Raw genomic sequence first — 23,825 nt, forward strand, 5'->3', positions numbered from 1 at the left:
CCAGGTCTTCTCAGTACTTCGCGCGAGTTTTTGCTTGGTTTGCTTGGCGAGTATTTTGGGATAGATTCTTCTCGATCGCGTGAACAGCATTGATCGATTCCTTTATTGTCCTTATAGTATTGATGCAAGGTTTATTTTTTCTTTTATTTAGAATAGCGTGTTAGAAATAATTTTCACGTGAGGAATTAGCGTAGATGAAATTAGGAGTGGGAACAGACCGAGAGATTTCGTGACTTTCTGGCAAATAAGGTCGGTGGATTTTAGGGTAAACATTACTTTATTTGCATATTTTATGATTGAATAATTGCTGCCTTATTCTAGTTGACGCCTTTGATTTCCCCCTAATCACAGCCGTCGTGAAATCATCAGCACCTCTGGCTGTTCTGCAGGTGCAAGGTTTTGTAATCTCTGGAACTTAAACAGGTTTGGATAGAAGCGTATAATTCCAAGGTAACATGTTTAAATCCAAGAAGCTCAAGCGCCAAGCAACTATTGTGATCGAGCATAAACTGGCCGAAACCAAAAGACTGGAGGAGGATTCTGATAGGGAGAAAAACTGGAAGCGATGGGGCCCCTATCTGTCAGAGAGGCAATGGGGAACAGTGAGGGAAGATTATTCATTCGATGGAGCTTGGTAAGAGTTCATTCGATCGATGTTAAGATGATATACAAGTAATCATGAGGTTAAGTAAGCGCGGTCTTTATACCTGACAAGAATGTAAGACTGTGAAAACATTTGTTGTTTGTGCTTTGTGTAATTGCGTTACGTAACAAATCCATTTCAACCTGGTTTTTGATATGGAAAGCTTTGCATTCTCATAATCGTGGTGGTAATATTTTTTATTGAATGGAGAGCTTTGTACCCGCGTAATTGTGATGGTAATATTTTTTGTAAACAACCGTAAATTTGCATTGTTTATTTTTAATCAAAATTCTTGGCCGCCGTTCAACAACGATTTAGGGAGAAAGGAAGAATTATTCGTTTGCTTTGTTTCACATTTGTGACGATTGTGACAACCGGTATATTAAAAATACTTTTACTTACGTGTCACTTTCGTTTTTACCTAAATGCTGGCTGACCATCTTTCATGTGCTGGTTGAATGCACCAGCACTGAACCAAAAAAGACAGACAATTTAAAGAACCCAGTTTTGTCTGGGAGTCAGTTCAATTTTTGAGCTTTGTGGATGTTTTCCAGTTAGAACTTATGAAAAATTTATTTTCCTTTAGGGCAAAATTTTCCCTAAAAATATCTGTTGTGTTCCAACCAACACCACTATATTGCCTGTCATCTTTGTTTATTGCTTTGTAATAAAAAATTTTAAGGTATGAAGGAAGTTTGAAACTAATTGGCAAAGTTAAGTTAGTTAATAAAAGGGAAAACAGGTAACAAGCATATTTTTGAGTTTTTGTTTTTGAGCAAAAAAATGTTGTTTTTACAGCTGGGACTACTTTTCTCATGACCATGCACGATCTCGAGTCTATCGCTGGGGTGAAGATGGCCTCCTGGGAATAACTGACAGACAATGTAGACTGTGTTTTGGTTTGGCTCTCTGGAATGAAAGGGATCCTATTCTCAAAGAGAGGCTTTTTGGCTTGACAGGAACTGAAGGTTAGTTGAACACTGGACCTATAATTCATGAATTCAAGGTGTTGCAAAAATTTATTTTGATGATAACTTAAGGCACCCTTAGAGGGATCAGACAGCATCAGTCAAGGGCATACAGCTTGGTGTTTCTGCACTTGTACATGTAGCTCAATAATTCAGTGTTAGTATAAGTAATCACATGATTCAAGTGCAATTTGGAATAAATAGGCACAAGTAAATTTTTTCAAAGACTAAGAAAATTGCACAAGCCAGTAGGGTGAGTGCAATTTGTGGTATTTGAAAAAATTTACAAGTGCTTATCAATTCCAAATTGCTTGAGAAAAATCATGTGATTACACATTAATAATATACATGAAAAAATATGAGATAGCTTATCATAATTATGCAGAAGCAAAGTGTGCACATCAAGTGCAAAAATGATTTATTCAAACCCTGCAAGTGACATTGTGTGTTTGGTCAAAACAACCATGTACAATCAAAACAATAATATGCAATGATATTTTCACATCTTTAAGGCACAAAAAACTTCAAAGTCCAGCTAAAAAGTTCAAAGTCCAGCCAAAAAGTTCAAGAAACTGTTCAGTCTGGTTTGTTACTTCTTTACACTGAATTGACCCTCTTCTGCTTTGAGTTACCTGAAAACTGCATTTATCTTAACCAATCAGAACTGAGAATTTTTTTCTTGTATCCTATTAAAATGATAATATACATGAAGAAATTATGTGCTTCTGATTGGCTGAAAATGAATGCATTCTTATGTAACACAAGTGCAAAATTGTCACACAAGTGCAAATTACAAGTAGCATGGGTACACTTTCAAAATTTCATCTGTCATGACTCTCTGTGCTGTTTTTCCGTGTACAATATTAACAAGTAATAACACAACTTTTCTTGCAATTTGGTGTACAAAAACACTTGTAAATTTCTCAAAGACTATAAATTGCACTTGCTGTACAGGCTCAAGCAATTTTGTTGTCCTTAAAAAATTTACCCATGCTTACTGACACCAAATTACACTCAAAATCACATTATTACCTTTAATAATGTGAATAGGAACAGCACCATTTAAGAATGGTGCTTACTGAAAAGTTTTCTTTTTTGCAAAAAGTGATAACAAGGAAATGTTAAAGGTAGAACACAGAACATATTTAAAACTGCAATCCTTTGGGTTGACTTGCAATCTGCACTGGCTGGCTCTTTGTTTCAAGAAATCTCACAATGACTGTCTCCTTCATGATCCAAGATCACAAATCAGATGTAAAAGAAGAAAGCTATCAAAAATGGTGCTTTGGACTGAAAACCTTGTTTCTGGAAGAAATTAAGTTTCCAACACTGTTCAAGACAGAGTTGTACCCTATACATGAGTTAGTCATTTTCCTTAATCAAGCATCTGTTTCCTAAATGTGGCATTTATTTTGGGGTGGCACTCATTAACCCATTGTCTCCCTGAGAGTGACAAGCATTTAATTTCCTCTCACAATATTACCCCTGAATCATGCATCAAAGTCACTAGAATTAAGGAAGTAATCACCAACTAAAAAAGCTCTTGATTGTGAAACAAATTCTCCTTGTCAGTGCCTTAGGAAATGTATAGAGCATAGTATGGGGAGTTAGGATGTAAATTGTTAATATCTTTGCTCTCACATGCTGAGCTTATTTTGGGGCAGGGCATAGTAAAGAAAACAAGGTCATATACTGATGAACTGATCTTATGTTATGCATATTTGCCAGGTAACCATGGGGAAGATGTGAAGGAGTGCTATTACTATCTTGACTCCACTCCAACTCATTCCTACATGAAGGCTTTGTATAAATACCCTCAGAATGAATATCCCTATGGCTGGATCGTGCATGAAAATCAAAACAGATCACGACAAGAACCTGAGTTTGAACTCACTGATACTGGTAAGGGAAAGACAATCTGAAACAGTGAAGTAATAATTTGAGGAGTCTTGTTTCAAATTCCAATGTTTTCAATTTGCATTGTTGTGCTCCATGGAATTGCCTCTGAATGTTTTATGTTTGCTTATTATTTCAACGATTTGGCTTGTGTTTTTTTCATCTTTCACTCAGGCCATATTTGATCAGTACTATGCTCAGATAGACTCTACATGCATTGAAAAGGCTAGAAGCCAAAATACCAGAAAATGAAATGACAGTGGAGACATAAATCCCTCATTCATTGGTTTAACATATAATACAGTTTCACATTTTACTCATTGCTTGTATTTTTTCCTCACCCCTAAGGGGCTTGGTAAAATACTATGTAACTCACAAAATATCTGTTCATCTTATGTGAAACCATCAAATAAAATGAATGAATCTAATCAAATGAAAATGATACCTCAGTATTGGTAGATGTCACAGGGTGGATCAAAAGGTACCTGCTATATGCTGAAGTATCAGTTGAACCTTACAGGTGCTTTGCTTTCTAATTAAATCACAATCTTGGTTTATTTGCTGTGCTGAACTACATTATTTGGGCTGTTGAAATATTAATCTAAATGTCTTGTCTTCTTATAAGACAGTAGCTCGATCTGATTTGAATATGTGTCTAAATTTCTTCAAGGTGTATTTAACGAAAGTCGCTACTGGGATATTACTGCAGAATATGCAAAGAACACACCCAATGACATCCTCATCAAAATAACTGTAGCAAACCGAGGTCCAGACACAGCACGAATTCACATTTTACCAACATTGTGGTTCAGGAACACATGGATCTGGGGTTGCAAACATGAAGGATGCACTCGCAAGGCAAATATGAAACAAACTGCTCCCAACACAGTGACATGCTCTCATGAAACCTTGGGAAAGTACACATTTGTTTTTGATGTGAACTCTGAAAGTGAGATTCCAGAATTGCTCTTCACTGAGAATGAAACAAACACAGCGGTATGTTAACCAATTTATTTCAGACTGGGCCGATTGTTACTTAGGTATAAGCTCAATGTTAGAGCAAGGTAGAGGGATTTTCATAAAAATTTAAACCCTAAATGAGTTTCAAATAAGCAAGAACAGAAGACAATCCATTCAGAGGGCACCCCTATGACCTTAAGAAGTGTTCCCTGAATACAGGTTTCCTAACAGGTTGTAACTTAAAAAGGTACAAAAGTTACTAGAGCATTTTAGCACTCTGGAGCAAATTTGGGTCCTTTGAATTGAGGTATCTCCTGGATTGAAAATCTTGATCAATTAGAAACTCGTATTGGACTTCAAAGGTTTCATGTCAAGAGTAGGGCTATCCTTAAAGTCTACTGAATCACTCTACGTACAATTTCCATGATTTACAACTCCCAGCTTAATTGTGCCCCCTTATTAATTGGATGGATCATTTAAGGAAGTAGGCAGCACTAGCTCTTCTTGGTCAAGTCTTTGATGTTACTTGGCCCATAACTGTGGGAGCTCATTTCCAGTTTCTTGGGCATGAATAGACAAGAAGTATGTTACTCTTCTGCGATGGAATGCTACTCGATCTCAAGTAACCCCAACCTCCTCCTCCCCAAACATTTTGTCAGGCTTCTTGGACATCCTGCTGGTACCCATTTATACTCCTGGGTGGAGAGGGGTACAGTGAGAAAAAAGTGTCTTGCCCAAGAAAATAATACGAGGACCTAACCAAGGTTCACACCCAGACGGCATGATCCATAGAGCAGTACGCAATTCACTAAGCCACTGAATTTCACGTGCTTACTGCTTACTATATACAGTTAAAGAAATCTGTTCTGCAAAAACAATTAGAATATCAAAAGTTTACAGAGGTGAATAATAAAAATAAGTGTTCGAAATGGATTAACGTGAACCCTTTGATTTTCCATCGTGAATTTTTCAAGTAAATGCGTAAGCACCCCAGGTCTGTTCAGTGTTATTTGATTTATCAGATGGAATGACTGACTTACTATTTTCATCCTGTTTGTAGCGTCTGTTTAATTTAGAAAACTATACAACCTTTACAAAGGATGCCTTTCACCGTTACATCATTAATGGCGAAAAAGATGCAGTAAACGTAAAGAAAAAAGGCACAAAAGTAGCTCCTTATTACGTTCTTGTTGTTCCTGCCGACGAGGAACGTGTCTTAAGGTGCCGCCTGATGGCTGACGACGAGATTGTATCAGATCCATTCGCTGAGAGGAATTTTGGAGCCGTGATGCAGAAACGAATCAAAGAAGCAGACGAGTTCTATAATATCGCAATACCTGGTGAGTTTTTTTCTAGGCGGAGGTAAAATAAATTTTGGTTGTGTGTGAAGATAAGCAACTTGCTAATGGGCCGGTTCGGGGCGGGGGTGGGCGTGGGGGGGGGTGTTTGTGAGAGAATATCTAAAGTAGGTACAAGTCATGATGCTGAAATTCTGATCGGAACCTTGAGCAACTCTGATATTCTAAGTGGTTCTTTTTTAGACCATTTTTTCGGAAATCCTCGATTGACAATTATGAAATAATTTGCTATAATTAGTTAGTTGGTTGTAATCTTATTGCACAGTAAGCTTAGGAAAGTCCTACTCAGTTTAGCAAACAAAACCCTCCTCCATCGTGGTACACACATGCAGGCTTTTCATCCTTACCCTCTGACAAATTGTCATTCATTAGATGGGTTAACTGACGAGGAAACCCAAGTTTCTCGACAGTCGTACGCTGGTCTGCTGTGGAGCAAACAGTTTTACCATTACATAATTCAAGACTGGTTAAAAGGAGACCCGGAGACGCCGGCTCCACCGAGGGACAGACTCAAAGGAAGGAACTCAGAGGCAGAATGGGCCCAGCTATTCAACAGAGATGTTGTTTCCATGCCAGACAAGTGGGAGTATCCATGGGTGAGTCGAACAATTATGAACGTTTTTTTTTTTCCAATTTAAGGTGGCACTATGAGATCATGACACCATCGTTGGAGACCAGAAGATAACTGATCGGGCCAGGTTGATTCAAGACAGGAAGGGAAGGGACAAAGTTACATTAGATTTGGGTGAAAATCGGTGCGACAATTTCGGCTTCACCGTTTCCCGACTCAATTTTTCCCTACGTTTGAAACACTGCTCTGATCTCAGGAAGTGTCGATGAATGAGGGTGTGCTCCTTCCAAAAATCTGGATGTGGTTGTTAAGAAATCGGTTTCCATGCTTTTATGGTCCTCTTCACATGGTTTTATATTGCGTACGTTGCGTTTTGATTCGCTTACAGGACATAGGTTATGGGCCCTGAGTCAGTCTCTTACAGTGACTCGTAAAAAAAAAAACCGACTTCATCAAACTAAGACTATGCGAAACACGTTCCCTTAATCAAACCAAGCCACTAGTTTCCAGATCTTTAAATGTGACTGTTATTAGTGACTAACCGTTTCTTCGAACAACTCTTTTTTTTAAGTATGCCACATGGGACCTAGCATTCCACATGCTGGCGTTCAGCAAAATCGATTCACAGTTTGCCAAAGACCAGTTACTTTTGTTCCTCCGGGAGTGGTACATGGCCCCCAACGGTCAGCTCCCAGCCTATGAGTTTGCCCTGGGGGATGTGAACCCCCCGGTTCATGCACTTGCATGTCTCATGGTTTACAAGATGACGGGCCGTAAAGGAGCAAGGGACGACGAATTTTTAGCTCGATGTTTCCAGAAACTGCTCATAAACTTCACGTGGTAAGAGAACGTTACATTTAACTAGTTGCACTCTTAAAAATCATCGCATGTAGAGAGAAAATTCATTCCGTGCGAAGAGAGCTGCTGCACTTGTCAACTTTGTTTAATAAGTTAAAGTTTACACGGTTGTAAGACGAAGAGTGCAGCACTTCTCCTGATCAGAGAATTTTTCTATTCCTTACTTGTTAACAGGTGGGTGAACAGAAAGGATCCCTCAGGAAAGAACATATTTGGTGGTGGTTTCCTTGGACTTGATAACATTGGTGAGCAATCTTGAGTAATGCGAACTCTTGAATGCGTTCCAAGCACGGCTAACTGTCAATCCACTTAGTTAATACTTTCCATTCCTGTAAATGATAGTATTGAAAATGTATGTCACATCTGCTATTATCACATCATTGGAAGTTAGGAAAATCTTCGCTCTTTCCACCTTGTTATTAATGGATATTAACGTCTTGCAATTTCTTTTTAAGGAATATTTGATCGGTCAAAGGATTTGCCTATTCACGCAAATCTCTTGCAGGTACGGTTGTTTTTCTTTTTGTCATTTCTTTCATTCAGGTCTCCTCCTGTCTTAGTAAGCGAGAATGTCGATGTAAAATGACGCTCTGAAGTCTCTCATATTTGCTTCGCCTAGGAAAAACAATGTTGACGTAAACAGTGGCAATTTAATTTACAGTTGCGTCCGTTTAAACTTTCATGGACGATTCTGGTGACTTTCTGTTTCTTATCCTCACCTTAGGCTGACGGCACCGCGTGGATGGCTTTCTACTGTGTTATAATGTTGAACATCGCTCTGGATCTCTCAATGAAAGACGACACCTATGAAGACATGGCATCTAAGTTTTTCGAGCACTTCACGCAAATTTCAGACGCCATAAATGAAATGTCTGACGGTGTTGGGTTATGGGATCCAGTCGATGGATTTTATTACGATCATCTCACTACCGAGACGTGTTCTTTACCATTGCGCGTGCGCAGCATGGTCGGCCTCGTTCCTTTGATGGCTTGCCTTGTGCTTGATGACGAATACATGGAAAAACTTCCTGGATTTAGAAAACGACTCGAGTGGTTCATGAAGAACCGACCAGACCTTGCTTCTCAGGTTAGTGACCTGCTAGACACCGAGTAGTGAATCAGTGCTCCAGGAAAGTAGAAGAAAACATCGGTGTCCACACACTTGTTCTGTTTTTACTATATGAAAAGAAAGGTAAAATCGAGTAACCTATCGTGATGCCCCTTTTTGAGCGAGACTCATTTTTTCATCCGCGGTCGGAAGAGGACAAAGAAAACCAAAGTGGTGCGAAATTTCGCGTTGTATGTTTTGCAGTGCTCGGAAACTTCAGGGTCTTGAAAACCTTGTCGCACTTTTCTTTTTGTAGGTGTCGTACATGGATGGGGATGGTGAGAGCCAATATCACCATTTACTTGCTATACCCACCAAGGATCAGCTGCACCGTGTACTCAGCTACATGTTAGACGAAGATGAATTCCTGTCCCCTTTTGGCATCCGTTCCCTGTCCAAGTTTCACGAGAAGAACCCATTTAAATTAGAACTAAGCGGTGAAGTTTACAGCGTGCAGTATGTGCCAGGAGAATCGGACACATTCATGTTTGGTGGGAACAGCAACTGGCGAGGACCCATCTGGGTTTGTAGTAAGTACTGAGTAAACTTATGCCCAACACCACTCTAGTGAGATTGGTCAAATAGGCTTGTCAACGGGAGAGTTACTAATAGGTAGTTTAAGGTGATCCTCAGCAATGCACTTTGCATCCCGCTCGGCGCATTTTCGCGCCTTGCTGCCCAAAATTAGTCACAGTTTTTCTTTCTAAGAAATTGCCTTAAATCTCTGAGTGCCAATCGTCAAGCGCGCATGGTGAATCTCGTAGATCGCTCACCTTCAGTAAACGTTTGCATAATTTTCCATGACTTCTAGTCCCTGAAAAGACGGAGCAAGTTAACTCTCCAAGTTAGCGCGATTAATGCGAATCAATGTTTTATTGAACGCAGAAATTCAAACTCAAATAGCACTCACTCAGGTGGTAGACCACTTCCATTCTACGCACAACTTCTAACGACGTTATTGTGCCAAAGAAGAGAGTGCACTTCTGATTTTCTTCCCTGGTACAAATTTCCTTGTTTTTCAGTGAACTATCTACTAATTGAGGCTCTGGAACGTTACGACTATTTCTATGGTGACAAATTCATGATTGAATGCCCCACCCGGTCGGGAAACCTGATGCGCTTACGTGACGTAGCCCTTGAGCTCTGTCGACGTGTTGTGTCTCTGTTTTTGCCAAATGAACAAGGACGGCGGCCGTGTCATGGTGACGATGACAGGTACACCTATGATGTGTTTTGGAATAATTTGGTGCTGTTTTACGAGTACTTTCATCCTGAGACGGGACGAGGATGCGGAGCTAGGTAAGTCGTGAAATTAAGGGTACTGTGTTAAGATGCCCAGACTGAGAAGGCTAGTTCTACCCTGGCTCATAAATTTCACGTTCGTTCGTGGAGCTGCCAAACTAGATCATTCTTCCAAGAAAGCTTAGAAGACTGAAGTGGTACAGGTTTGTGCCCTCGTTTGATTTTTTCCTCGCTAAGTAGGACAGAACTCGACAATTATGGCACAAAGGTCGGGAGTATTCACGCCAACTCTGTATCAGTCGACTCTCGTCAAACGTCATGTTAACTTTATTTATGAGTTATCTCTTTGTTGGAAGACAGATTGACTCAAGAAACTGGTTTCCTCCTTATATTTCCCAACTTAAGACTTTTTATATACCACTCCTGTCCATGTTCTGTTGATTGAAACGTTACATTGCGTTCTTCACAGCCATCAAACAGGATGGACGGCTCTGGTTAGTCGATTGTTGGAGAAGCTGGCCAAAAACCGTTAAAGCATGTAACTCACATTTTGCTACGTCGAAAAGAAGCAGAGAATATCTTTTATGTATCTGTTCGTCCGTTTGCCATGAGTTTAAGTAAAGCCCCTTGAGTGGACACTGCACGGATTTAGACTAAGTAGTTTTGATAGGATTTAAACATAACCATACTTTTATCCTACTTAATTTTAACTTCAACTTTAACATGCACTTGTCCGACAAGTTGTATCTTTTTACACATCGTAATTTTAAAGCACGTTGTCCAAAAAATTGATTTTTTGCCGGTGAAAGGAGAATTTTCTTCGTAGGTGTACTGTTTGTATAAATTCCGGTATTTTCTAATAAAAATGTAACAGACCAGAATATCTGGCTTGAGAATTTAGAAGACGTTTTAAAATGAAAAATAGAAAAAGAAAATGATGATGACGCGGAGAAAATAATTTCTTTGTTACGGTTTGCTAGGTTGTCAATTGAAATTCAAGGATAAGAACTAGGCAGAATTTTTTTAATGGTTTTATTCATGTTATAAGGCGTAAAGTATTTAAGTTTTGTTATATAGGTATGGTGCAGTTGAGGCATATTTCTCGAGTCTCTCTTTTTTTTTGTAATATTAAAAAACCCTAGCCACAAGAGATGTCATATTTTTAAACGGGCATATGTTTCTATTAAAGAAAAATACATCTTTATTTCAGTTGCCGTGTAGAAATAAAGGGATTAATGCAGTGTAACCCGGATTTCTCAACATTTCCTTCATGTTGAAAGTTTCCTTTCTTTTCCTTTCCTTTACCTTGTAAAAAAATTGTATTCCCTAGAATTCTTACGAGGGACAATTTGGCCTTGTTTTAGCCAAGAAACCTCATTTGGTAATGGCGCTGTTTTCTTTATACTTTTTAGGTTATAAGTTTCATTACTAGCAATGTGGACGTACTTATCATAACACGATGATATCTTTTTGCACAACACAGTGTACACTTTTATGTGATCGATACATCTGTGCGGTCGCTAAGTGCTTGATGGAACATCACTAACTTCGGTGATATCAACACCTCCCGGATTAACGGGTGCTGCAGGTGTGCCAGCTTGCGCGGGCAAACTAGTAATCCGGGGGTCGTCTGATGCGCTAGCGTTAATCTCCCGTAGTGAAATACTATCCGCAGTGGCAGAGTTTGAATTTTTCTCAATTGTATCTCTATTTTTTTCATTTTCACTCTCAAGAGTTACGCTATCAGAGTCTCGTTGCACGCCCTCCGTGATCGGAGCTTCAGACGATGGTATCAGGTCGGCTATCATCGGAACATCTTCGGAACGAGTCAGTGTATTATCTGTCGTTTTCCCCTCGATAGCAACATCTGCTTGCAAGTCTGGCACGACAGTTTCGGAGGCTTGAATAGGATCTCCTACTGGGGAAGTTACTGAAGTATTATTTTCTTTTTGATGTGGTATCGGAGGTGAAAAGGTCTGCTCTAAAGCAGTTGATACAACATCGGTGTCGGAGCCCGAAGTTTGATCGTTACCTGTGTCGGTTCCCGAAGATCCTTTTGTTTGATGTGAAACTGACGTATTGGCCGAGGAAGTCTGGTAAAAAAGATATTCCAAATTAAGAGGGTGCTATGTTAAGTGAGCAGTTTGTTTTTTAGGCCTGTTGCTGGAACTTGTTTGGTTCCCATGGCAACTTGCCGTTACCTGTTTACAGTATGCTCAATAGTGGAGAGTGGCACTGTGAGAGTGGGGGGGGAGGAAAACTGGAGAATCGTGGTAACGTCAGTGAAACTTGGACATTACAACTTATCAGTTTCACGCCGTTTAAGGGAAGACATGACGTGCAAGATTACCTGTGGCTTGACGAGCTGTTGACAGTACTTCAAAGCCTGATCCAACAGAGACGTTGGGGAGTCTGCTGGTGTGTCCTGACCAAGTTTAAGCGACTCTCCTGAAGCCGACTGTGGTCAAGAAAATTCGTGCATCAATTTTAAAATAGTAACCTGCGTGGGAGGTACTCAAATTAACCAGGGGTGTGTGATTTAGATCGGCACGCGCAAGCAAGGAGTCACACGCGCGCGACTTCTTCGTCCCACGCGTGTGTGCACTCTTTCACGTGTGTTACTTGCGTTCTTGCCCGCACCTGCCACGCGGGCTAAAAATTGTAGCAAAGGTGCAACACACTTCGGACTATCTAACGAGATAGTTGAATTTCTCAAGTCAAGAGATGCGCATGCTCTTATTAGTCTAGGATTATGTCATATTTCGTTACACTCAACCCGCGGAAGGAGAAGCGCCAATTCTCAAAATGGCTACCGCGCGAAGTTTTGATGTTTCTGAAGACGAAACTACAAGAAAATGCAGTAACCCTGATAATAACTTGAGTATTATAATAGGGAAAATATTCTCCTTAGATTAATCGCAACTAGATTATCTTCTAAGCTCGAATAGCAATCCCTGATTTTGTAAAAACACAGACTACGAACAGTCTGCACGGACAAGAGCAAACATCTGAGACTTATGAGAGACATAGGCAGTGGAAGGGAGGAGAGGTCGATATAATTTACAAAGGATGGATGTGACTTGTTGACATTTTCACTTTATGAACTGTAAGCTGATTCTCTTTCCTGACGACCGGCCATAAAGTACTCTGTTGGCGGATCCCGAAAATTACGCATGTACCCAAAAGTTTCACACTATTGATAATTTTCTTAATTCTCATTAATCATCATATCAATGACATGTTGAAATTGTAAAAGGAATATGGATACTGATCACTCTTGGAAACGTAGACGTTGACAGAGTAACGCGGAGTCAGAAGAAACTCACCTGGGAAGCCGTGAACATCTCAAAGGCCTGTGTCAGTAAACCCTCTGTCGCCTGGGTAACGCAAACAATACAAATCAACTGAGACAATTTGATGCCAACGTACGCAAGAATAGTGAAGAAAAGAGCCGCAAGAATGGTTAACCTAGGTCAAAAATACTGACTGCATTGGCGTTTGTTCCAACGAAGGGCTAGCACTACAGACTTCAGCTTATGAAAATATGCTACAGCGTTTCACCTATCTTTACCAAATTATAGCTAAAAACCAACTAGGTGTTCAACTTGCCCACTGACTTATCACAACAGTCTGTTAAGAAACTGGTAACTTCGTACCTTGACATGGGCCTCGTATCTTTGTCCAGTTTTCCAGCACTCGTATGCATCCATAACCAGTTGGGAAAGTAACGAGACCTCAACCTTCGTAGCCAGAAATAACAAAGAAATAAATTAGCTGAAACCAGCATTTCCTTACAAAAAGAGCCGGGTTTTAACACAATGAACTTCTTCCAAGTTTAAGTAGTCTAAGCTGGGATTATACTGAATCCAGTTTCTCTGTTTCTTTACACAACAAACTCAAAATAGAGGGACATGATGTGATGATGTGGATGCAAATTTCTGAGATAGAACTGAATAAAAATTTCCAAAAGTATCGAGCGAGGCACATCGTCTTCGTACTCCTCCGGAAAAAGGGCAAAAGCACAAATGACATAAGTGCCGGGAAGTTCTTTTCTGACGTTCTGACCGGTGAAAAGTAACAAAGAAACTCACTTATTGAAAGCGAATTAGGGATGGAGATTCCTTTAAAATTTGTCTCCTCTGCCTCCTTGAGGAAGCTTTTACAACAATAGCGACCCTATAAAAGCTCTCTGTCAGCAATATGAAATATAGTGCACAGGAGAGAATGAGGTCAGAGACCTGTATCGGCCTTACTCTTAAGGTAATTCGTTTTGAGTTATTTTTAGAAACCCTAATTACGGTACGTGTTCTCATTTCCCACGTCATACCTTAGGGTCCTGCTTGGAAACTCTCACTTTCATTATTTCCAGAGAATACTCAAATGCCTGAAAAGCAAACTTAAGATATGAATATTCTACCCAAAGATACGAAACGAATGCATAGGACATCTTAAATCCATTGGAATGAACTGGAATATTTATCACCTTCCTGGCCAAATAGTTCCTTTCATTGTCCCTCAAGTATTTCCTGACCAAAATTAAAAGAGAAACGATGCTGAGGTTAGTCAGGCTGAAAAACACCATCCACAGGAAACCTTCAGGTAGCTTCTAATACGAAATTTCCAACCAAAAATTTTAGATGCGAGCATTTATCAACAGTTTCCGCGACTTACTTGCCCGCCTCCGGTGTTCGATAAAGAAGAGCCTGAATGAGTAACAACGTGTCCCACTCGTTTAACTCGCGGAGAACTTCCAGCATCAAAGCTACTGACTTATAGGTGTGTGTGCAAAAACATCCCGGCCTGCAGTAAAATATCATTGGTTAGAATGAAAAGAAATAACATCCAGGAGACCAAAAGATTCAAACAGGGGTCAAAGAGATGGGTCTCCGAACCGACACCACTGAGACAAAGAATGTGTAGAAAAATAAATAAATGACTAAATAATTGAAAAAACCAGGAAAGATTTATTACTCGACGTTTCGGGGTCATCGTGACTCCATTATCAAGAGACTAGTTTAAAAACATGCAAATAAGGAAAGGTACAAGAATAGCATAAATTAGAATGAACGGCTTAAACAAACACCTTTGCACGGATGGAATCCGTTTGCACGTTCAGTGTTGGCTTACGCATGCGAATATACAACATTTCATTAACAAGGCAATCAAATTTGCCGTTACATTTCGCGATGACGTTGAATTGCTCGATCAAGCGTTCAGGTATTTCACTATTGTGCTGGAGGTGGTAGTGTTTGTAGATAGAAGATGATTTCTTTTTGTGCCCTTCTACGCGATCGTGTAAGTGACCACGAGTATAGCCCACATACCCTGCATCACACAGGTTACATTTAAATTCATAAACGATACATTGTTGGTTAACAATAGGGGGCTTAATTTCGCGTTGCTTAAGCTGTTGATCGAGCTTAGGGCTAACGAACACTGGTTGGACAGTCACGCTTAACTTCGAGCTTAGACTGTTCAGTTGTTGTTTAACATGATTAGCTGACGATTGGTCCTTGAAGGGTAACACTAATCTCACAATCTCCGATGGTACGTCTGGTGATGGACAGGGCTCTGCAGATGAAATCCTTCTCTCAACGAACCGCTTGATTGTAGTTTCAACCAGTGGCTTTGGGTATTTCAAGTTATGAAAAACCCTTCTAAGGCGGTCACATTCCTCGGAGAAGAAAGACCAGTTAGAAGATAATCGATAAGCGCGATCCACCATGGTGTTAACTAGGCTGCGCTTGTACTTAATGTCAACATGACTCTGGAAATGCAGAAGGAGACCGGTGTTGGTTCTTTTGATGTAGACCTTGCTCTCAATCTTTGGTGCACGGTTAAGCAGTTCAGTTCCTAGAAAGGGAAGGGATCCTTCCCGTTCGACTTCCATGGTAAACCGGAGGGAGGGATGGGTAGAGTTAAGGGTGTCTAGAAACTGGCCAGCGGTCACCCTATCAGGCATTACGGTCAGGGTGTCATCGACGTACCTCCGGTAATAGCGCGGAAGTTGACCGTGTTGTTCGAGGTTTTCCTCAATCGAGCACATGAAGACGTTAGCCAGCAACGGTCCAAGGGGAGAACCCATAGCGACTCCATCTGTCTGCTCATATAAAGCACCGTCAAACTGGAAAAGCTGGTTTTTCGTAGCTGCTCGGAGGAGGTCGATTAGGTCCGCTTTAGAGATGTTCAAGCTGTGCGTCTCGTTGAACCAATCCTGGGCAAAGGCTTTTTCAGCTAAGATCTGTATTGTTTCCTCCAAGGGTACATTTGTAAACAATGAGGTGACGTCATAGGAAACTAAAATTTCGCCGCTCTTGATCTCGAAGCCTCGTACTTCATCAGCAAAGCGGAATGTGTCTGTCACTGTATATTGGTTGCACGACAGGGGTTTCAATTTGTCGTCAAGCCATTTCGCTAGCGAGTAATTGTAGGTGTTAGTAGCAGAGAGTATTGGCCGCACGGCCAACTGTTCTTTATGTGTCTTCGGCAAGCCATACAAGTGTGCGAGTCTGGACCCTTTCGGGCGGAGAGCGTCAGCAATGGATTTCGGTAGAATCTTTCGAACGAGAGTTTCCAGCTCCCTTTCTTTCTGAAGGAGAGGGTGGTAATACTTAGGAGGTCGTCCTCTGGTTCTCGGTCTCTCCGAGTCGACGAATCGGAATTTGCTGGTATCGTTTATTGACGCTTCGGATAGTAGGCGAAGATATTCTGATTTATCCATAACAACAACACCAGACCCTTTATCCGGTTTTGTGACAACAATGTCATTGCGTTTTTTCAGATCTACAATAGCTTGCAAGAGGGCTTTAGGAGGTTTTGGGCTACTCCTATTAATATACTCTAGCGCAACAGATCGTAAGGTTGCGGCTGCTAGTTCGCGTAAATTCTCGTTTGGTAGATGCCGTTCAAGGTTCCAGTATGCTTTCTCGAAGCTTGCCTTGATCTCAACTGGAGACACTCTTTGCGGGATCGCAAATTTCTGCCGTGGCCTGAAATTTGCGATCCCGCAAAGAGTGTCTCCAGTTGAGATCAAGGCAAGCTTCGAGAAAGCATACTGGAACCTTGAACGGCATCTACCAAACGAGAATTTACGCGAACTAGCAGCCGCAACCTTACGATCTGTTGCGCTAGAGTATATTAATAGGAGTAGCCCAAAACCTCCTAAAGCCCTCTTGCAAGCTATTGTAGATCTGAAAAAACGCAATGACATTGTTGTCACAAAACCGGATAAAGGGTCTGGTGTTGTTGTTATGGATAAATCAGAATATCTTCGCCTACTATCCGAAGCGTCAATAAACGATACCAGCAAATTCCGATTCGTCGACTCGGAGAGACCGAGAACCAGAGGACGACCTCCTAAGTATTACCACCCTCTCCTTCAGAAAGAAAGGGAGCTGGAAACTCTCGTTCGAAAGATTCTACCGAAATCCATTGCTGACGCTCTCCGCCCGAAAGGGTCCAGACTCGCACACTTGTATGGCTTGCCGAAGACACATAAAGAACAGTTGGCCGTGCGGCCAATACTCTCTGCTACTAACACCTACAATTACTCGCTAGCGAAATGGCTTGACGACAAATTGAAACCCCTGTCGTGCAACCAATATACAGTGACAGACACATTCCGCTTTGCTGATGAAGTACGAGGCTTCGAGATCAAGAGCGGCGAAATTTTAGTTTCCTATGACGTCACCTCATTGTTTACAAATGTACCCTTGGAGGAAACAATACAGATCTTAGCTGAAAAAGCCTTTGCCCAGGATTGGTTCAACGAGACGCACAGCTTGAACATCTCTAAAGCGGACCTAATCGACCTCCTCCGAGCAGCTACGAAAAACCAGCTTTTCCAGTTTGACGGTGCTTTATATGAGCAGACAGATGGAGTCGCTATGGGTTCTCCCCTTGGACCGTTGCTGGCTAACGTCTTCATGTGCTCGATTGAGGAAAACCTCGAACAACACGGTCAACTTCCGCGCTATTACCGGAGGTACGTCGATGACACCCTGACCGTAATGCCTGATAGGGTGACCGCTGGCCAGTTTCTAGACACCCTTAACTCTACCCATCCCTCCCTCCGGTTTACCATGGAAGTCGAACGGGAAGGATCCCTTCCCTTTCTAGGAACTGAACTGCTTAACCGTGCACCAAAGATTGAGAGCAAGGTCTACATCAAAAGAACCAACACCGGTCTCCTTCTGCATTTCCAGAGTCATGTTGACATTAAGTACAAGCGCAGCCTAGTTAACACCATGGTGGATCGCGCTTATCGATTATCTTCTAACTGGTCTTTCTTCTCCGAGGAATGTGACCGCCTTAGAAGGGTTTTTCATAACTTGAAATACCCAAAGCCACTGGTTGAAACTACAATCAAGCGGTTCGTTGAGAGAAGGATTTCATCTGCAGAGCCCTGTCCATCACCAGACGTACCATCGGAGATTGTGAGATTAGTGTTACCCTTCAAGGACCAATCGTCAGCTAATCATGTTAAACAACAACTGAACAGTCTAAGCTCGAAGTTAAGCGTGACTGTCCAACCAGTGTTCGTTAGCCCTAAGCTCGATCAACAGCTTAAGCAACGCGAAATTAAGCCCCCTATTGTTAACCAACAATGTATCGTTTATGAATTTAAATGTAACCTGTGTGATGCAGGGTATGTGGGCTATACTCGTGGTCACTTACACGATCGCGTAGAAGGGCACAAAAAGAAATCATCTTCTATCTACAAACACTACCACCTCCAGCACAATAGTGAAATACCTGAACGCTTGATCGAGCAATTCAACGTCATCGCGAAATGTAACGGCAAATTTGATTGCCTTGTTAATGAAATGTTGTATATTCGCATGCGTAAGCCAACACTGAACGTGCAAACGGATTCCATCCGTGCAAAGGTGTTTGTTTAAGCCGTTCATTCTAATTTATGCTATTCTTGTACCTTTCCTTATTTGCATGTTTTTAAACTAGTCTCTTGATAATGGAGTCACGATGACCCCGAAACGTCGAGTAATAAATCTTTCCTGGTTTTTTCTATGCCTTTGCTTTAGCAAATCCCTGCTGATCAAGTGACTAAATAATTGAACGTTAAAAAGCGTCATTCGAATCAAACATCTTAGACGTTATCACATTATTATATATTTTACATTATTATATATTTTAAACGGTGACCTATTTCAATACCTGTCTATATCTTCTTCTGGAATTCTCCAAAAGGCCTGTTAGAAAAAAAAACAAACAAAAAACCAGTCTTTAATATATTTTACCTGCCGTGTGAGCTCACTTTGGAAAAGAGTGAAAGTCTGGGAACGAGAGTCACCGCGCAAGCGTTTATGGGATTATTTTGTAGAGGGGATGCTCAAAACTTTTAAGACAGGGATGACATGTATACGACTATGACTTCGTTTCTGCAGTTTTCAAAAGTAAATGAAATAATTAAAAATCAAACACAAATAGTTTACGATCCTTTTGAAAGCAGAAATTAGTGTCTTTTACAAGAAAACCCTCCACTAAAAATTGTCAGCAGCCTCGCTTGATTTAATGTTTTCGTTAAATTACCGGACAGAAAGTGACAAAATAATAAATCAGTACCATAAAGATTACTGTAAGCAACTCAAACTCCTTACCGAGAACAGGTTTGTTTTGCTTTTCTCGTTGAAAAGTCCTTGAGGCGGGAAGGGAAACGTCTTGCACTGTCTTGTATTGCTGCCTAACAGTAAATCACGACAGACACTGGTTTCCTACCAGGAACACAATGACTACTTTAATGCAATGTAATGATTAAAAAACCAGAAATTATTGCGTCTTTTTTATGTTTAAGGAAGACTCGTAAAACCTACGCCAGCCAACAGTGCGAATTTCGAAGAGACAACAAGACAAAATGTTGCGTTACCTTATGCTCAGAAGAGTAGTAGTAAACATAAGCCAGGCGATAGCGCGACTTGTGATGCTGAGAAAACCGCCGAAGACAATACTCAAGAGCACGAATACAGAGATCCATGAGTTCTCTCTTCTTTGCCTGCTGTTCCTCTGTCAATGGCGGCTTCGTGTTCTCCATCGGTGTCACGCTAGAAGCGGAAACTCCAGCGGGGTCAGTAGTCGGTGTCACAGAGACAGCAGGAGGCGTCTCTGTCACTGGTTCATCAGGCGATGTTGATAAAATTGCACTGGTATTTTCCGTCATTTCAACATTTTCTGTACCATGAGTAGGAATATCCTCAGTCTCCATCTTTTCTGGGTTACTGTTGACCTCAGTGTCTTCATTCGACGTAATCTCTTTATCCGTTTTGATTTCTGTATCTTCGAAATTTAGAGTGGACTCAACTGCTTCTTGAGTTTCCTGGTCAGCAGAGCTTTCCTCCAGTTTATCGAGACTCTTAACATTTTCTTCTTCATCCTTGAGTTTGTTTTCCAAGCACGTGACCGATTCCTGTTCCCCGGCATGCTCAACTTCCATACCCGTTTCCCCTACACCTTCTTCCGCATTTAACTCTTCAACAGTTTTCCCATCACCAATTACATCTGAGCCAGCTAAAGATAGCTCGGTATCTTTGGAACTTTCCATTTCTTCCTCACCCTTGGCACATTGATCAGCATGCTTAGAATCATTTTTTTCCGAGGCTTGAAAAGCTTGTTTTGTTTCCAAGCCCTCGCGCTGCTCATTAGAACTAACTTCTAAAGGGGTCTGGGAACTATCCGCGGTCTCCTCTGCAGGTGTAAACCTGCTCGGTTCATTACTCAAGTCAACTTCCATCGGCGTCGGGTCCAAGGATTGTTCACTTTGCGAACCTGCCTCAACTTTGTTTGTTGAGACTGTAGGGGCTTCCGCGGCGGAAACCTCCCGAGTGGCGATTTTATGTTCTTCTGCAATGTTACCCTCTGCTTGAGGCGGATTGAAGTCTTCACCTTGTCGGGGCTCAGGAGAAATTACAGAATTGGCTACACCACTTGCCTCAGAGGACTTTGGCTCGCTTTGCTTAGTGTCTTCGAAAACGCTACTTGACAAAGATTCTACGACACGACAACAAAAGAGTTCAGAGACAAGTAGGTTATTGCCCCATGTTTCCTGAGCCCTTAGGCATTTTTGGAAGTTATCCTTTAGCTCCACGCTGAGCCTCGTTTCATCAAAGAAACGACTTTTTTCTCATCACAAAGTTTCAAAGATTTCATTTAATGCAAAACCGATTTTCTCGAAGTAGGAGCAGCGCTAATTCAAATTTTACTGCCAAAGGATACTCGCATTCAATGCTTCCAGGCTCAAACAATTCCTTCCAAAACTTTGTCTTAAATTTAGCGGGTGCATGACACAAACCTGATGTAGTGGACTCGGTCCTGTAGACGTTCCCCGGTCCGATATCAGTGTCAAACTCCGCGTGATAAAAGGGCCCCTTAGACGCTCTCTGAAGATGATCTTCAAGGACACCAACGTCAACATCCGGGAACTTGTCAAAGAGAAGTTTAAGAACTGACACATGGATGCGGAAATAAATCTGCAAGATTTTAGAAGGAGAATGGATTATAGGCTTGGTTAAAATCTCCCCATGATACAAATTACATTGTTCGGTTTCTAAAGACATTGATAATCTTACTTGATGTCAAACAATTGCAGCTCTCTCTCTCCTCCCCTCTCCTCTCCCCTGGCCCAGCAGATTGTCAGGGAGATAATTGGTTTCTACTCAAATACAGGCCTTTATCGACAGAGACAATGCGAAAAGAAATTACTTTACCCGGAACAAAAACACTAAACACTGTTGCTTCCTTTTCAGGATTACAAATAAGTAACAGCAAATTTCCTACCTCCAAAGCTTCCAAGACGTGCTCTGGTGGGGTGTAATAGCTAATTTTCTTCGGATAATTAGTGATGTCGTCATCTAGATATTTCGCACTCTAAATGGATGAAATAAAAAGTTTTAAATCAGAGACACAAATTTTTCCAAACTGACCACATACCGCAAAGTTGATTGAAGCCATTTATCTTGATACGTCACAATATCCTCTTACATAATTTACATGTAATTGTATCGCATCAAAAGGGAGAATCACGAATCAGATTAGTAATGGGCTTAGTTATGGTAATCGAAAATACATCAAAACTGGACGAAAGTGTTCAAAATTGGACACTAGAGTCCAAAAATCAGACACTTGTTCTAAAATCGAACCCAAGTGTATAAAATCAGACGCTAGGGTCTAACATGAGAAAAAGTGTCTAAAACCGGACACTAGGTCTCAAATCAGACACTAGCGTCTACAATGAGAAAAAGTGTCTAAAATCTAACACTAGTGACTTAAATCGGACACTGGTGTCTAGAATCGGACACAAGTGTCTGATTTTGTATCTTTGAAGAAGTTGGTTGTTAGCCTCAAGTAGAAGAGAGCAGGCAACCAAGCCACAATTGTTGGAAGGGTGGATAAAGCCATCCCCAGGATAAATCTCTACCTGATGCTTAGTGCAATACGTTATGGTAACACTTATCAACTGGATAGCGATTTATCCGTTGGATAGCGTTATCCGGGCTTTGAAAAACTGGGATCAGCTGCCTTTCAAACATGACCGGTTAGTGTAAAAAGAGAAATATCGTTCAAAAGTTTCTCGCCTTTTGATAGTGTTCCAGATAAACACTTGGAGGTTTGTTTAGTTTTTCTGTGATCTTTCCTAAGATGTAGTGATGGAGCCAGGGTTCGCCGTCCTCGATGCCGAGCGCAGACGTGAAGCAGCTCTCAGATAACAGCAACATCTCATCACGTCGCTTAAGCAACGACGCACGGTTGTCGGAGGTCATCTCGTCTTTATCAAACTTGTCATAAAAAAACAAAAACAAAATCCAAAAACAAAAGAAAAACAAACAGTAGAATTAAGAAAAAGCTATCCTTTCGGTTTGTTACAGCATCGATACCACTTCCAACATTCACCATTAAAAGTTCGTTTTGTAATACCAGACACAAAAAGGTAGAGAAGGTCTTGGAATAAGGCTGTTACATGCATGTGACACTCGACAATCTGAGTCCACCGTCCACAGTATAACAGCGAGACCTTTTGAAACCAAAACTTCTTACACGTACGTCGACAACAGTCTTATCAACACCAGTATTAACTAATGAAATTAAAAATCGACTTACTAGTATTGCGGGTTTGAATATCACACAATAAACTATTAAAAAATTGCACCTACCTGATTTAACTGCCTGGAGGCATGGGAGTATAGCATGTAACAGAGTGTTCCATACTGCAGAACGAACAGAACAGGAACAATTGATACAACATTGTTACAAGTTATTGAAACAATTTAAACCATCAACTGGCCGTAAAGATGCTCCCCTTTTCTAATACATGTGTCAGATGCAGAGGAGGTCTGATATTCAGGTAAACCGTTTAACCCTTAGAAGGGACTAGCATCTTACTTTCTCCTTAGACTATCAGTGCTGAGTCAAACATTAGTGCCATGAGAATGACGCAAATGATCACCAACTAAGGAAGCTCTTGATTGTTAAACAAATTATAATTGTCAGTAGAGAGCAGTATGGCGAATGTGCATTCTCATGTCACAGTATAAAGGGTTACTTTAGTTTTATCAAATAAGTTGATGATGTAAATTGGCCACCGAAAAGACATTCACTCTGACGAGGAGCTGACACGCAAAACGTCAGCTTTAGAATCTCTTTCCGATGAACAATTCACATTATGAACGCAGTTGACAAAACCAAATTACCTTGCAATAGCCCCTATCAACGCAGCTAGAAACTCCCTCCCCTTTATTCATTTGTTGTAAAGGGTTACATACGCTCCATTAAGGAGAATCATGCATTTTTGATGTGAGGAAGGAGCTCAAACAAGTTATACAAGGGTTTATTTAAGAGGACTTCTGAGGCGTACGAGAGACCTCCCTTCACCTTCTCCATCAATGAAAACGATAATTTACAAGGAAAAAACAAACTCCCATGTCCCAAAATATCACTAGGATGCTAGGGTTGGAATCACCAACCCTCCCTCCCCCCCCCCCACTCTATGAGGGAAAACCCACTCACTCGGTTAGGGGAAACTCCGCTGGGAGAAATATCTTTCTGAATCAGTTCTTATTTCCTAACCAACCAAATTGAGAATGTGGGAAATAAGTAGGCTTTAAAAATAGACAGAAACAGCAATGCAAACACCACTGTATAATGGATAGCTAAAACACCAGTACATTAAGTTGAATAGCATCGCCAACGAAAGACAAACTACATCCTTCTGCGA

At 41.0% G+C, this 23,825-nt stretch overlaps 3 protein-coding genes and 1 pseudogene across 7 annotated transcripts in view; 2 read left to right on the forward strand and 2 right to left on the reverse strand.

Moving 5' to 3' along the window:
• The first annotated feature begins 13 nt into the window (after positions 1 to 13).
• Positions 14 to 10,808, forward strand: LOC113665487 (uncharacterized). Of its 3 annotated transcripts, none has more exons than XM_027181186.2 (14): positions 14 to 249; positions 352 to 634; positions 1,442 to 1,611; positions 3,340 to 3,513; positions 4,178 to 4,503; positions 5,528 to 5,807; positions 6,198 to 6,421; positions 6,968 to 7,236; positions 7,429 to 7,499; positions 7,710 to 7,759; positions 7,979 to 8,341; positions 8,619 to 8,892; positions 9,385 to 9,661; positions 10,074 to 10,808. In XM_027181186.2, the coding sequence occupies exons 2-14, from the start codon at positions 456 to 458 to the stop codon at positions 10,135 to 10,137; spliced, it is 2,721 nt and encodes a 906-aa protein (XP_027036987.2). In that variant the 5' UTR covers positions 14 to 249; positions 352 to 455; the 3' UTR covers positions 10,138 to 10,808. The 3 variants fall into 3 exon arrangements, with proteins under 3 accessions (XP_027036987.2, XP_027036988.2, XP_089046744.1); XM_027181187.2 differs by having other exon boundaries at positions 390 to 634; XM_089190618.1 differs by lacking the exon at positions 14 to 249 and having other exon boundaries at positions 605 to 718.
• A 96-nt stretch (positions 10,809 to 10,904) lies between these two features.
• The window catches only part of LOC113665508 (calcineurin-binding protein cabin-1), a 34,451-nt gene continuing 21,530 nt past the window's right edge, over positions 10,905 to 23,825 (reverse strand). For 2 of the 3 annotated variants that reach the window (XM_089190615.1, XM_089190616.1), the window contains 14 exons: positions 22,765 to 22,818; positions 22,189 to 22,389; positions 21,392 to 21,481; positions 20,907 to 21,084; positions 19,488 to 20,605; positions 19,222 to 19,335; positions 18,779 to 18,813; positions 14,276 to 14,404; positions 14,088 to 14,130; positions 13,932 to 13,988; positions 13,261 to 13,344; positions 12,931 to 12,981; positions 11,955 to 12,062; positions 10,905 to 11,697 (listed from right to left, as the gene is read on the reverse strand). In XM_089190615.1, the coding sequence (XP_089046741.1) occupies positions 11,125 to 11,697; positions 11,955 to 12,062; positions 12,931 to 12,981; positions 13,261 to 13,344; positions 13,932 to 13,988; positions 14,088 to 14,130; positions 14,276 to 14,404; positions 18,779 to 18,813; positions 19,222 to 19,335; positions 19,488 to 20,605; positions 20,907 to 21,084; positions 21,392 to 21,481; positions 22,189 to 22,389; positions 22,765 to 22,818 (2,835 nt within the window). In that variant the 3' untranslated portion in view covers positions 10,905 to 11,124. Of the gene's footprint in view, positions 11,698 to 11,954; positions 12,063 to 12,930; positions 12,982 to 13,260; positions 13,345 to 13,931; positions 13,989 to 14,087; positions 14,131 to 14,275; positions 14,405 to 18,766; positions 18,814 to 19,221; positions 19,336 to 19,487; positions 20,606 to 20,906; positions 21,085 to 21,391; positions 21,482 to 22,188; positions 22,390 to 22,764; positions 22,819 to 23,825 lie in introns of all 3 variants that reach the window. The other variant, XR_016182003.1, reaches the window with a different exon arrangement.
• LOC149036062 (uncharacterized) lies at positions 14,559 to 18,627 on the forward strand. Its single transcript, XM_089190624.1, has 2 exons — positions 14,559 to 14,749; positions 16,883 to 18,627. Exons 1-2 carry the CDS (start codon positions 14,698 to 14,700, stop codon positions 18,502 to 18,504), a joined length of 1,674 nt encoding a protein of 557 aa, XP_089046750.1. The 5' UTR covers positions 14,559 to 14,697; the 3' UTR covers positions 18,505 to 18,627.
• LOC149036063 (uncharacterized) lies at positions 14,888 to 16,333 on the reverse strand (annotated as a pseudogene).

Source organism: Pocillopora damicornis, chromosome 12 (genome assembly GCF_964200805.1).
Source record: "Pocillopora damicornis chromosome 12, jaPocDami1.2, whole genome shotgun sequence".
In the NCBI taxonomy this organism is placed as follows: domain Eukaryota; kingdom Metazoa; phylum Cnidaria; class Anthozoa; order Scleractinia; family Pocilloporidae; genus Pocillopora; species Pocillopora damicornis.